General features: G+C 39.0%; 1 protein-coding gene across 3 annotated transcripts in view; it reads left to right on the forward strand.

Annotated features, from left to right (window-relative positions):
* Positions 1–1,028: 1,028 nt before the first annotated feature.
* cnbd1 (cyclic nucleotide binding domain containing 1) overlaps positions 1,029–14,541 on the forward strand; it is a 67,899-nt gene continuing 54,386 nt past the window's right edge. For 2 of the 3 annotated variants that reach the window (XM_017700304.2, XM_017700307.2), the window contains exons 1-4: positions 1,029–1,155; positions 1,372–1,444; positions 1,628–1,744; positions 3,336–3,464. In XM_017700304.2, coding sequence (XP_017555793.2) covers positions 1,110–1,155; positions 1,372–1,444; positions 1,628–1,744; positions 3,336–3,464 — 365 coding nt within the window. In that variant the 5' untranslated portion in view covers positions 1,029–1,109. The remainder of the gene's footprint in view (positions 1,156–1,371; positions 1,445–1,627; positions 1,745–3,335; positions 3,465–14,541) is intronic. The other variant, XM_017700306.2, reaches the window with a different exon arrangement.

Consider the following 14,541-nt stretch of genomic DNA (forward strand, 5'->3'; position numbering starts at 1 on the left):
TACTTAATTAAACCGTATAAGCCTCTTCAGTTAAAAGGATTACTGGTTTGGTCTAGTTGGGTAGTGACAGAACCTAAATCCTGGCAGAAACATGATCTTGCTTGGGACATGCCAAAAATGTTATTTATGAACCTTTTCCTTTTTTAAGTGTAAGTCATTTTTTAGCTTAGCAAATATATAATGTAAAACTTAAAAGGGAAAGTGGAAAAAATACTATTAGTTGTAGTAAAATGTAATGGAGATGATTTTACACTCTTCCATGACCGTTACAAATGAGTTCAAGTTAGTTGTGCTAAGTTAGCCGAGTGAAAGCCAGGAACACCTGATCAATGAATGACAAAGGAATTCACAGAAGATTCACAGTGGCTCAGCTTAATGGAGTATGTAAGACAAAGCCTGCTCGAAACCATGCTACAGGGTATGTGTATACTATGGATTTTTTTATTTAGGAGTTTAGTCAGAATTGGGGAAAATGCTGTACAAGTGGATCACTTGAAACTTTTTTATTTATGCAATTATTAAAATCAATAAGAGAAAAAAAGAAACAAACATAGCTGAGACCAAAAAAAGAGATACTAAGATAGGATCACTCCTAACATCTGTACTAACGCTCAAACAAAATAACGCTCACGTGCTCGCATACAACTGGTGTACGGTTTTAAAGCCGCACTGCACGTACACAGATAAGCCCCGCCTGCTGGCTACGATTGGTTAGTGGGTCATGCCACAAACCAAGCTGTAATAATAAGAACACTAACACTAATAAATACTAATATTGGCCAAATTTGTTGACTTTACTAGAAAATATACTAGAAAATATTATCGCATGAGGCAAAAAAAAAGCGAACTGCATAGTTTACAGCGTCAGTTACCATAGAAACGGAAGGGCTGCTCGTGGACTAGTGGCCAATCCTGGCGCAGAATGTGGGTCCTTTTAGCCAATCGTAGCGCCGGAGGGCGTGTCAAAAAGTTTACATTATTTACAGCTGTATTTTACGTTGTTTACGAGTTTGATTGCCATGGGAATGTAGGCCGTTCGACCACAGCCCGCAGCACTGGTACCTCTACTCGTCCTGCTTTCTGCCATTAGTTCCTGCATTCTCGCAGGAATGCCGCTGCCGACAGCCTCGCTCAGCACTCAGCTGCTTGACATAGGTAAGTTAAGTGGACACACTAAAAAGGTAACAGAAACATTAGCTAGCTAGCCTTCAGTCAGACCTTATTTTGTGTAAACAAACAAAACCAAGCAACACTAGCTTTATATCTTAAATAGAAATGTATGTAAAGTTTAATGAATGCAGGCGCCTTTTGCAGTTACCCTGGATGCAGTGACGTTGGGAGACTAACTAACTGTAATGCATTCTGTCACAGATGGGCAGAGAATAATTGGCATTAACTACTCTCAGCTGAGAGCCTTGTGCCGAATCAGCGGCCTGAGGGATGGGTAAGAAACCTGGCACACGACGAGCACTCTTCTTTAAATAGTGGATATAGGCTATAGATGATGATGAGTGTTTTGGGAGTGTTTTGATTATTGTTTCCGAAATACATATGAAAATATAAATGTATTCTCAAGACATATTTACAGTATATCATGACATCATGTTAAGGATGTCATTCTGTGCAGTGACATCTCTGGGTCTTCTGAGGAGGCTCACGAAGAATTTATGAACTCCTACCAGAGAATATTCCTGAGGCCCAAAAAAACAATGCCTGCGATTCCACTGGGCCAAGTAGGCAACATGTGAGTACTATTAATAGATAACCATGATTTATGAGAATAAATATTGTAATGTCATTATACACTGTGGAGTAGTATGACAGTTTGGAGCTGCTAACTGGCTGGATGGATTTGGCTTAGGTCTCAGCTTGGTGCCATAGAATATAGACTTTATATGTTGCCCCTGAGCTAAGCACTTAACCTCAGTTTTATCCAGGTTACAGACCCTGTCAGGGGGGTTAGATTGTCTTTGCTTCAACATCAAGCAGTCTGTACTGCAAGTGCCAGACCTTGTGTGGTGCACCTGGAGTTAAGAGTGTAATGATTTCAGTATAGTATCAGGAAAATGAACATTCAAAATAGCGTATCAAAACTTCATATGCAATTGTTTGTCGTCTTTTGTGGGAACCACTTACAATGATCAAAACTGGGCATCTGGTTGCACCCTAGCAGAGGTAAGTGAGAAGGGAGGGGGAGTGGCACGCACCACCTTTTTTTTTTTTTTTTAATTTCTTTTGTTCGAAGGGCTTTTTTCTGAACCTGCTTATAAATTCTAGAATTATGTTATTTATTATGTTACTTATTTTGTTCAGGGCTGGCATGGCAGACATTGAAACGGTTCTATTTGAGAACTATTATTGATCTAAAATCAAATCAATTCTTTATCTTTGAAATCAAAAATCGTATTGAAGCTGGAAATTTGTGTACCATTGCAACCCATGCTGTAGCCATTTCATCTGTATCACAGTGATTAGACTCAGATCAGTCTCATTAAGTCCCAGTTAGCCTTCCTGTTGTTTGATCTGACTTGATCTGACTTTGATCTGACTTTTACAATTGTAAAAAACAGATAGAAACACTTATGATGTTTAATCTCAGCTGTATTTGTGGTGTTATGTCTTTGAAAATGTAAGTCATGTTATCCCTCTGCATTAGAAATGAATTATGAAAGGAACATGTGTCTCTTTGTTCTTAGAATTGTTCTGTATTGTTTGGAATCGTTCATTATCCAGTAACTAAAAAGGAAAGTCACAAACAGGATGTCTTAGACAAAAGGCGCGTGGGCTGCCTCGCTCTGTTCCCCTGGAGAGGTGTGACGCAAAGAGCCGCTGCCTGTCAGTCAAAGCTGCCCCTTACCAATCCCACTTGTATAGATTGAGTAATGTTTACAGTACAGGAACAGGCTGGCAGGCCTGTAAAAATGAATGTTCTTGTGGGTAGTGACATATGAGTCATGCCTTTAATTGGCTTGAATATAGATCCGCTCTCAGTTGGAGCTGGGGCATCTTGTAAAGAGCTTGCCAAGGAGTTATTCATGGGCTGGTTTAAATGGCAAATGCCAAAATGATTACCTCTAAAACAATGTCATGAGCTCCAGTTAAGGTAATTTTGACTGCAGGGTGCTTGGTTTCATGCAGCTGCTAACAGTATGGCAATCTGACAACTATTTTTTCTTACATGGTATTTTCCTTCTTGATGGATTGAAAGAGCTGTTTAGTTATGTAAACCCTACATGTATTTTTGATGTGTTTGGATTTGTGGCAGTTTTCACTTCATCTGTTTTTCTGTACTGAGGTTATGAACTGAAAGAGCACTCTGTTTTGTGCCATCTCAGCAGCCATGCTCCACAGAGGCCTAAAGCCATAGAGAGCCAGACTTATCAGAAAAGAAACAGGAGCCAGCCCCGGGGGAAACAGACTCAAGAGATGCTCTTCAACCATGCGATCAAAGCCCTCAAGAAGATGTGAGTATTAACTGCCTTTTGTCTGTGCACTTTTACAAAGCTTCACGCAAATAATGAATATCTGTTTTGAAGTAAATACTTGTGTTACTGAAAGTGAGGGACTGTTGCAGGTAGTGCACCAATACTGATACTATATCATTATCATTATAGGCTGTGTACTGGCATTTAAATACAGTATCGGTAGCAGGAAAAGGGAATACAAATACCATGAAGCGATTTCTGTATTGCATATACACTACTGAGTAATGCTAGCTTGTGCACCAGTAGATGAGGCTTAGTTCAAGCAAGGAACATGTTGCTGTTTTCAGATTATGTCACGCTTGAGACCAGCTTGCTCATTGCAAGGTGTGACCAGCAAGGATTTCAAAACATCAAATTTAGTTGAAGCTAAGATGAACCATGCCAACGAGCACAGCAACATTTCATAGCCCTGAAACCATTCAAACAATCCAACCACTAAGTGACAATTCAATCTTAGAATATTTCATTTGTAACACAAATTGCTTTTACCAAAATACAATATTTAAAAAGGGGAGTGGTAAAAATAACAAGATTTATAGGCACATTACATTAGTAGTTACATTAGATTTAGAAGGATCGGTAATCGCTACTCGGTATTGTCAGATACTTGAGGATCAGGTATCACTATTGGTATCGGAAAGGAAAAAATGATGCTGCTGCATCCCTGCTTGTGGGTGGATATCATGTAGTGCATCAGCAACTTTGACACTAGAATCATATCGCGCATCATCAACATTAATGTTAATTTAATTAAACCTGTATTAGCACATGCATTTCAGTTTGTGTTTCATGTGTTTTATGTGGGTGAGCTGAATGAAACACAGCTGAAAGGCTGTAGTTATGAACTCTTCCAGTTGAGGGCAGTCAAACACCTTTTTTTGCTGCGTTTCTGATTTGTCTTTCTGTAATCCTGCTGTACATGCACTTTCCATTTTCTTTGGTAAACAGAAAAAAGACTCATGTGTTTCTTCATCTTCCTTTTCAAATAAAAAAAAATGTTAATTATACAGGAGCATGCACCAGAAGATTTCCTTCTCAGTAGGGCTCTGTTTATGTCACATTAAGCATAAACACTTAACACACATGCGCTCTCTCTCTCTCTCTCACACACACACACACATGTGCGCATACATACACACACGTGCATACATATACACACACACGCATACACACACACGCACATACATACACACACACACACACACACACACACACACACACACAAAAGCGCATACACCACACACACACACACACACACACACACACACACACACACACACACAAATGTGAAATGCAAGAGTACATTTTATTCATAGTGAATGGCAAATGGCTACATCACACAGTGACAGAAGGGAAAAGTCTTTGACCTATTGAGGATTCATTTTTCAATCCCATCTGCTGCTGCTATACTGGCATTTTTGGAATGAAATCAAGAGTGTACTAAACCTTTTCATAGTGTAAATGTTAGTTTAATTCATTCATTTTTTTTTTTACATTTTGGGCCCTTTGTGCCTCTGTTTTTTATTTTACTGGAGTCACTGTTACAGTTTTTTGTACTAACCCTTTTGCCAAGAAGCCTTTTGGGCACTTTTTTGAGTTCTCTTTTTCAAAACTCTCCACACAGTCAGAAAAATAACACTTAATTTGGTCCAAAATGAGCTCAAAGTGCAAATGCTTATGTAAACTATTACAACACTGTTTCATTTAACTCCAAAACATAACCTGTAAACTAGCTGCATATAAATTTGCTAAGTTGCAAATACTGTATTGGATAGCAGTCAAACTCCAAAAATAATGGTTATATGTCTCAGCTGAGGTCTTACCCAGGTGTTAAGCATCTGTAAGAAGGCATCACTTCTGGCGTTTTTGTTGACAGTAGACAGGCCATTATAGGCCCAGCACAATGTATAAGCAAGCATTCTCTTTTGTAGTGTTTTTATGTTCTAATGAGTTTTTTTAAACATATCTTGCTGCATACATGTTACGAAGAGATTTGACTTCTTGAACTTGAAAAGAATTAGAAAAGAATTGCAAAAAAGCTGCAATGCCAACAGTTAGTGTTTCTTATGTACTCTGATTAGCATCAGTGTTATTGATGTTAACATTAGTATTATTGATGTAACAACACAGGTTTTTTGATGGAATGAGTAGGGTTTTGCAGTGTTTTGATCATTGTAGAGCAATTCAGGCATAAAATGAGGTGTATTAAGCTGTGTGCTTCTGCAGACAGTAGGACGAGTTTAAAAGAGAAAATGTAAACTTGGAGCTGAGAACTGAGTAATGCTTGTTAGTGACTGTAAAAAAACTATAATCACTGGGGGATGGAGAGAGAGAGAGAGAGAGAGAGAGAGAGAGAGGAACAGAGACAGAGACACTGGACAGGCAATAGACTGTTGTGACAGACACATTTAAAAGGCCACATGTGCAGCAATAGGGCCATGTGCTGACTGTCCCTTGTGGTTGCACAGTGCACTTCTGTTTTCTCTCAGCTGTTCACAGTGTTGAGAATTTTATTCCTTAACACTATGTTTTACATTTTTTTTTTCTTTTTATTTGCTGATGCATTCAGGGTTTTCCTATATATGGGCTTTATTGGTTTTTCTCAGGCTGTGTCAGACAGGAGCAGTGTGGAGGCTCAGAGACAATGATGTGCATTAATGTGAATAAAGCTCCTGCCACGGCTGTGTACAGCCCTCACTCTTAAATTCAGCTTCACAGGGCTCTGTTTTAAATAAGAAAGGACACCATGCCATGTTGTGCTGTGTGAAGCAGCAAAGTGCTCTGCCACCATGAGGCAGTCTGATCTACCTGCTATTGATTGTTCTTGGTAATAGTTTGATTGCACATTAGACTTAAGTAATGCACTTAGGAGCCTGGGAAGTCTTTTGGGTTGTTTAACCACTGGGAGGTGTGCAGAATTGGTTGAAAGAGCCATGGTGGCAGAAGGATATAAAAAAGAGTGTAATTTTTATAAATGTGTGGATAATGGCTTCTTTTATTGAATGAAAACCACTAACATCTTTCAGTGAAGCGAGTGTTATCTTTAAAAAAGTGCCTACCCTCTTGAGTTGTGAAAATAGACGAAGCATCAAAAGACAGAGTGTTGGCAGTAACACCTATATGGCATTTGCACTGATAGGTTCTACACTTTCTACATGCATCTTGAATATATCACTGCATATAGTAGAAATGAAAAGCTGTTCTTCATGCCTTGTATTTAGAACCAGCAAAACATTAACTTCTTGATAAGAGGATGGAACGTTTGAAAACATGTTTCAAACAGAGAGCAACATCTCGATAAAAAGGACCAGCGCTTCCTTTGGGACCCCTACCCTTGTCCCATCTGCTACAAATGGACCCAGTCAGCTGCTGTTGTAAAGATGTATGTCCAGTTGTACTACACATTTAAAAAATAGTGTTGCATTCAGTCTGATTCAAATCTTTCAGCATGATTGTTGTAAAAAAGCAAGTAAAGTGATAAAGATATTGTTCATTTAATACATTGGATTACCGAGGAAGTAATATGCACATTTTAATCAACTAAATTCAGTGCATCAATTCTGTAAGGGCACCCTGCTATGCTACACACAGAAAAATGTTTTTTTTTTTTTTTTGATCCAAGAATAGATCCAATTGGTTGTAAACAAGTTTCTTTAAAAAAGAAAAACTTTACATTAAAATTGTTTAGCTTTGATGGATCTATTACCTTAATTATGTTTGTATTGTGGCATCAGCGGTGAAGAAGAATCAAAGGATGCCAGTATTTCTGCTCAAGCAAATGCTCTTTTATTGAACGAATAATAAATTAATTTTTTTGGGGGGGGTAAAATAAAAATGTGAGCCAGTACATGATTAGCAATAACAGCTTTGAACTCACATGTAATTATTAAAACACAAAAAACTTAACTGCTGAAAATGTGTTCAGCAGTAACATTTCTTAATTGTCAGACTTTGAAGCAGAACAGTGAGATCTAATCTGTCCCGTTTTATCTAAATTGGGACACAATCCTTGTAAATATCTAAGGTCTGAATACTTTTTTATATAACGTTTTTTTTAAATTACAGATTGCAGTTTGAACTAATTCAGTAGAGTAGTTCATATCACTGTTGTTGGAAGAAAACCTTGTATCTTCATTTTTGACTTTTTTTAGTTTTTAACATAATTTGAAAATGCTTGTTGCCTGTTAAGTTGTATGCGATTTTCATGAAGAATGGACCAAAAGAAATTACCCAAAATGACTTCAGGGTGGGGGAGAAAAGCCTGGTTCCATTGACTTACATTAAAAGTAAAGTAGGTTTTTTCCTTCACCTGTAAAGTTATCATTTTGGAGATATGAGGTTTTCTTCCAACAACAGCGATATAGACGATGCGAAGAACAACTGACGATGTGAAGAACAACTTGAATGCTATGCTAAATATTAAATGTTTCTTTAAATAGCTAAATACTAAATGGTTCTGTACATGGCTCTTCTCTGTGATGGAGAACAAGATGTACTGTATATGTATGTATGTACCGTTTTATTTCTGTTCTACTATAATAAAACCAAAAGCCACCAAAAGCCTTACGTGAGTCTGTGCAAGGGAGGCAGAGTTCACAAACAATATGAGGAAGGTGAAGAGCAATAAAAGGTGTTCCTCACGTGCAGGCCTTACACCCTATATTCATGGGCTTTTAGCTAATCTGCTTTTTATATTTTTTCTCTGTGATCTGCTGGCTTGCCTGGGGCTGCCATAGGCTGTTGCTTACACCCCCCCCCTACTTTTTCCAGATCACTGTCTGGATATGTGGGTTACATATGTCAACTGCAATCCATCAGTGTGAGAGTATGCTTGTGAGATGTGCTAGGTAAAAGGGAAACAGGGTCATTGCTATGTTTTAAAGATAGGGGAGGGGACAGGTTGTCCTGAAGGAGCTGCACTGTCTACTTTGCTGTGAGTGTTACTGTGGAGGTTCCACCATGTGGAAATAGCATTAGCTAAATTTGCACTGTTGTAGTAGAGAAATGTGTTAGTTTAAAGTGGGAGTCGGCAATCCAAATGTTGAGAAGAGCCATTTTGCCCTTTCAACAAAAATCAAACCACCTTGGGAACCACAACATTATTTGTCCATTTTACTGTCTTGGCTGTAAATATGTCTCGGCGATATGTGCTAATATCTTAGTATAGAATTAAAACTATAATATAAACGAAAACACGTTTACTTTGCTGTGCTATAAGCTTTAGCACAGATATAGCTGCTTTACTCGCATCTCTGGCAATAAACTTTTCAGCAAAAGTGGAACTTTTAACAAGGCTGAAGTCAGCTTCTTCAGCTTCAGATTCGCCAGATACTTGTTTGAATTTTCCCATTCTACCCAGAATGGAACTGCTGCATCTGAAAATGACAGCTTCACAACTTTTTAGTATTTGACAAATACTAAAAGAGTGGAGCTTGATTTTCTCTTATCTCTCAAGGATGAAAGCTTTAAGTGCTGTTTATCTAACGGTTACAATGTTGGTGGTCTAACATTTTTTTAAAACTCCAGTTTTGTTTTTTAAACTCTTTATTTTCCTTTTGAGTTGCCCTTTCGTTGTGCAAGTGGATTATCTTACATCAAATCTCCACAGAAATATCTCAAATGAATAACTTATAATAGCCGTTTTGACTGGAAATAAAAAAAGGAAGGGTGGTCTCTGACTTTCCCTGCAAATCTTTATCAAATGTCAGAGGTGGCTCCCCAAGGTTTGCTTTGAAAGGGTAAAAACCACTGAGGACATCACTGATGTGTTTGATTGAGGATGACATCATCTTTTTTATGAGGACTCTTTCTCTGGTTCTGCGTATGTGAATCGTTCTTTGTTACTGTGGCACCCTGTTGCTTTTCTGCAGACTGTTCATCTGCTGAATAGGTCATCTGATGATGATGTGATCTTATTTTTGATTCACTGCCATGGAGCACTGTGTGTGTACGCATGTGTGGATGTGTGTGTGTGCACTATGGTGTGTGCGTTGGTTGTGTGTGTCATTGCATGTTTTTACATCTGTTCCTGCCATAAAGCCAGATTTCCCCATCCAGAACCGTAGGGAGTGGGCTCCAACTGTGCTTGCCTGGCACAGGGAAACACACACACACACACACACACACACTCACACACACACATGCATGCACACACACACATGCATGCACACACACACACACACACACACACACACACACACACACACTTCCTGATCTTGTGCCCTGTTCCCGTGAGAGCCTTTCTGTATGCCAGCACTGGGGGCAGGAAGCGCTTGGCTTCCCCCCTCGCTGCGCCCCGCCCCGCCCCGCGTCCCCTTAGCCAGGCAGCCGTGGTAACAGGCTGAGGAGAAGGCCCATGATGCACGAGCCAGCAAGACATTTGCCTTGTTTTATGAAGGAAACCAGCGAGGACAAGGTGCTTTGTCTGCACTTTTCCCTGCTGTTTTTGTTGTATTTCATATATTTATTTTTTGTATATGAATCCCTGCCATATCTCTCCTCAGTACTTTCCATTCTGGATGGCTTTCCCCTTTCTGATGATTCTCATACTGTAGCTATCTGGGATGCTGGAAGGGATGTGGAAAAATTAGTTGTTTTTTGCTGTTTAATAATATCTGGTATATGAGCATTGCTACTAGTGGCACATACAGTTTTGGAGTGCACCTCAGTTCTTCTACATAATTTCATTGTACAGTGCAACTGCCTGTTCTGCTGTGCACATGACAATAAAACTCTTGAATCTTGAATAACTTACAATTAGTTCCATAATAGTTACAGAATAAAGTCTTAATAGTGAATTTATGTACAAAACTCAATAATAAAATGCTTGCAGTTCAAAGGGTTTATAGGTATGAAATTACATTCAGTGACAGTATGTTCATGATAAACATAAATATAATCACTTATGTGTTATTGATGTGATTGTGTGTTTGTTTTGCCCACCAGTGCACAGTGCTGGTGTGAATGACCTCATAGGGTTGTGTATCTGCAGAAGAGATGATGTAAGAAATCAAAGGACAGTGAAAGCCTTATCTGACATCATGCAATGTTGGACTGCAGTGACACTTAAAGCCCTAAAGTTGCTCCCCACGTTTTGACTTCAACCACCAGTAAGAGCATATATTGGTGAATCTTTGTGTATATACACTCACCAGCCACTTTATTATATGCTAGTAAAAAGTTGGACCCCCCTTTGCCTTCAGAACTGCCTTAATTCTTCGTGGCATACTTTCAACAAGGTGTTGGAAACGTTCCTCAGAGATTTTGGTTGGTTATTTGAGTTACTGTTGCCTTTCTATCATCTGGAACAAGTCTGCCCATTGTCCTCTGACCTCTCACATCAACAAGGCATTTTTGTCCACACAACTGCCGCTCACTGGATATTTTCTCTTTTTCGGACCGTTCTCTGTAAACCCTAGAGATGGTTGTGCGTGAAAATCCTAGCAGATCAGCAGTTTCTGAAATACTCAGACCAGTCCATCTGGCACCAACAACCATGCCATTCAAGAAGCAATCTAGACTAAAACATTCCTTATAACTTCAAAGTGAATGGGCTTACTTAAACAAGTCTCTCCAAAATAGTAACTGCACAGGAGAGGGCAAAAATGTTCTTTACTTTCAATGTAAGTTAATGAAAAACGTTTTTATTCTGAGCAATTTGGAACATTTCTATTGGTCCAATCATCTTGACGTTTTCACACAATGTGAAGGATAGCTGCCATGTTCAAATGTAGAAAAGTAAAAATCGCTGAAAATGGACACCCGTTTTCCATTTGACAGCGACAATATGTAAATGTGTTGGCTTTTGTGACATCATGATTTCAAAATGGACAGTTTTTGCAGCATAGTTTTGTTAAATGATTGGTACAAACTGGGGAGTGAATGGCACATTTTAAAACTTAAAGTTTACATTCAACCTTTTTATTAAAGAAAGATTTTCCATGATATGGAGCACATGTATGCATTCAGTGTGTTATAGTGATGAAAAGTGTAGACTCATTGCAACCTATGAGTTGCAGACCTGCCTTGAAACAACTTTACTGAATAGTTGTTTCTTCCGTTTTCAGTGTTGCAAAAATTCTGTGTGTTGCTCCTTTAACTTAGCACACTTTGAAAGATTTTAATACTCTTACAAAGTCAAACCCACAGCCCGGAAGGCTGTTCTAATCTTCCAGACGCACGATGAAAGATTGTGTTTGCATACTTTGTTTTATAATGGGAGCACACATCTGCAACAATTCTTTACTTTTTGATGGCTAGACAGGTGCCTTTAACCAAAAACTCACCACTGGAAAGCAAGACGGTCAGGTTTTTGGGCATTGGAAAGGATGGAAACCAGGCATTTTGTGGATTATTCTTTTTCTTAAAAAAATTTCTTATTTCTTTCAATTCATTCTCTCATAGTGGAAAAGAGGAGCAGACATGAATAAAAACAATCGGCTGTCTTGTTATGGAAATATAAACAGGGTAGCTATATCTGTGAATCGTCTGTGTCCTGAGTGACTCACAACTGTGGTAAATCTCCTTTCCTGATGCTTCAAGGGTACTGAGGGCTATGTTTCATTAAAGGAGGAGCTCTGAATGCTACAACATCTGCTTCGGAAAATCTGCCGTCAGAGAAAGGGTAGTATCTGAGCTTTTGAGGGAAGGCAAGGTCCAACTTGGGACAGGATGGGGCTGGCTGCAGTGTTCTAGACTCTCTGCCTGTCTCTCCTCAGTCAACCTCAAGAACAGAAAATGCAAACATCTGGAGCAGTTAATTGTCCCCAAGCTAAAAACTTGAACGTATTGACTTTGACAGAATCAGGCCCCTTGTAGTGCCTGATTTAGATTAAGCAAAATTATAGCCTGTGTGAGTGTCATTTGTTTACCCATACCAATGAGTCACTTTCACTTGAAGGTGGAATTCTCTGGGATGCTCTCAGGGAGGGAGTGTATGTAATGCTGAATACAATGTGTTTTATATTTGAATTTTTTGCATAATTTACATGAAACACAATCATAGCGATAACAAAGACATGCAAATGTGACTGACTCAACATCTGCTAATGCATCTCCTCTTGCTGGACGAACATTATGAAAAGTGTTGATTGTTCATATGAGGCACTTGTGACACCTCTGTATTCAAGCTACATGTGCATGCTTAGTGGAAGGTTGTTGTAATGGTTGAAAAAGCGAATGGAAGTGGGAGATAAATTTTAAAACAATATTAGTCTTCATTGGGACTATAGAATAAGCAACTATTGCTTTTAGCAGTTGCAGTTCACTCACTCACTCACTCACTCACTCACTCACTCACTCACTCACTCACACACACACTCTATCTATCTATCTATCTATCTATCTATCTATCTATCTATCTATCTATCTATCTATCTATCTATCTATTCCTCCCTCTCTCTCTCTCTCTCTCTCTCTCTCTCTCTCTTTCTCTCTCTCTCTCTCTCTCTCTCTCTTTCTCTCTCTCATTTCAGTCATTGCTTCTTTACAGGGTGTAGCCAGTATATCTTTAGCCTACATGGAACCAAATGTTGGTGCAAACTCTGTATGAAAAGTAACAGCTATCAGGCTGTGGGAGATGTGTTTTCCACAGTGTTGCATAGCTTGCCAGTACAGCAAAATCATATACAATCTAACACTGGGTGTTCATGCAGAATAGCTGGATTTGTAGACACTTTTGTACACGCATTTGAGTCCAGAAAAATGTCCTCAGTTTCGATGACACGCATTCACATTGGCTTTGGAGTCTCATTTAAACTGAGTTATGATAGTTATAATCTGTGTTTTGAGGGGCCTTTTGTCAAGACTCAAGTCTTCTTGGCAGTGAGTACCAAAACCTCTGAACCAGCTGCTGAGATGGAGTTCCAACTCCCTGACAGCTGGTAAGAGAGAGAGAGTGAGGAAAAGAATTACTTTCTTTCGCTCTCTCTTTCTCCATCTATCTCACCTTGTTTGTTCTCCAAAAAACAATAACAACAACCAATACATTAATCATATACCTTACTGCCGGCTCTTCAGTTCATCGTGGCGCTTTCTATCCAGGTGATTAGAGACCGTTAACTCTTCCTGCATGACCAAGGCCAGGCCCATTCAATAATGCAAGTAGGTGAGCTAAAGGGAAACACAGGAGCAGATTGAGCAGCAGCCCATGAGATACTTTAAGAGTGCCTTCACATCATATGTTTGTATCATTTCCTTATAAGTCGTGCCCTGAAAAACATTTGTGGAACAAGAATTCTTGGCCAGTACCTGCTGAAGATGTGATGAACAGATGTTACGTGATGCATCATAACAGCTTGAGGTCAGGATCCTTATTAGGCTCTGGAGTTAGCAGACTAGTGCCATTTGTGCTGTGTCTTGGCAGATGAATGTAATGTTAAATACAGACATATTTCCCTAGAATCTTTACAAATGCCCCCAAGACTTGCAGCCAAGAACATTTTGTGTGGACCTTCCAAAACTACATTAAACTTAAATTTGAGCAGGATGTGAGACAGAATGTGTAAATGTGTAAATTATATGTAGTAATTTTGAATGTAAGAATGGTCTTTCCCTCCAGCCATGATGTCACCATCACACCTCCAAACAGATGTGGCTGGGTGTTGATGAACATGTATAAGGCCATGTATAAATATTTGGGTCTTCTGGGTACTTCTATATGTCTGGGTCTTCTGAGGACTAGATATTTACCTGCCCTTCAGTTGTTTTATCCTGCTATAGTATGTGTTAAACAATTAGAGAAGTAAACCCTCTCTTCTGCTCTCTATGAAGCATGAAGTCTATAGGACTCTTTGTTGACACTCTTTGGATCATTTGTTGGTTTAGGACATGTGTGATAAAGGCCTATACAGATATTGAAGGCTAAAGAAGGAACCTTGTCACTGTTATGTAGTCTTTGTATAGGTATTATTGAGATGGTGTCAAAGATTTTAAGAAGATTCAGTTCTGAAACCAAACCTTAGTTTTTAGTTTCTCCTCTTACAAATTGTAGCTTAGGGAAAAAAGATTGTTGAGGCTATTGTGATTTGTACTAGCAGACTGATCTGATTACCCCAAG

This window comes from Pygocentrus nattereri, chromosome 3 (genome assembly GCF_015220715.1).
Source record: "Pygocentrus nattereri isolate fPygNat1 chromosome 3, fPygNat1.pri, whole genome shotgun sequence".
NCBI lineage: Eukaryota > Metazoa > Chordata > Actinopteri > Characiformes > Serrasalmidae > Pygocentrus > Pygocentrus nattereri.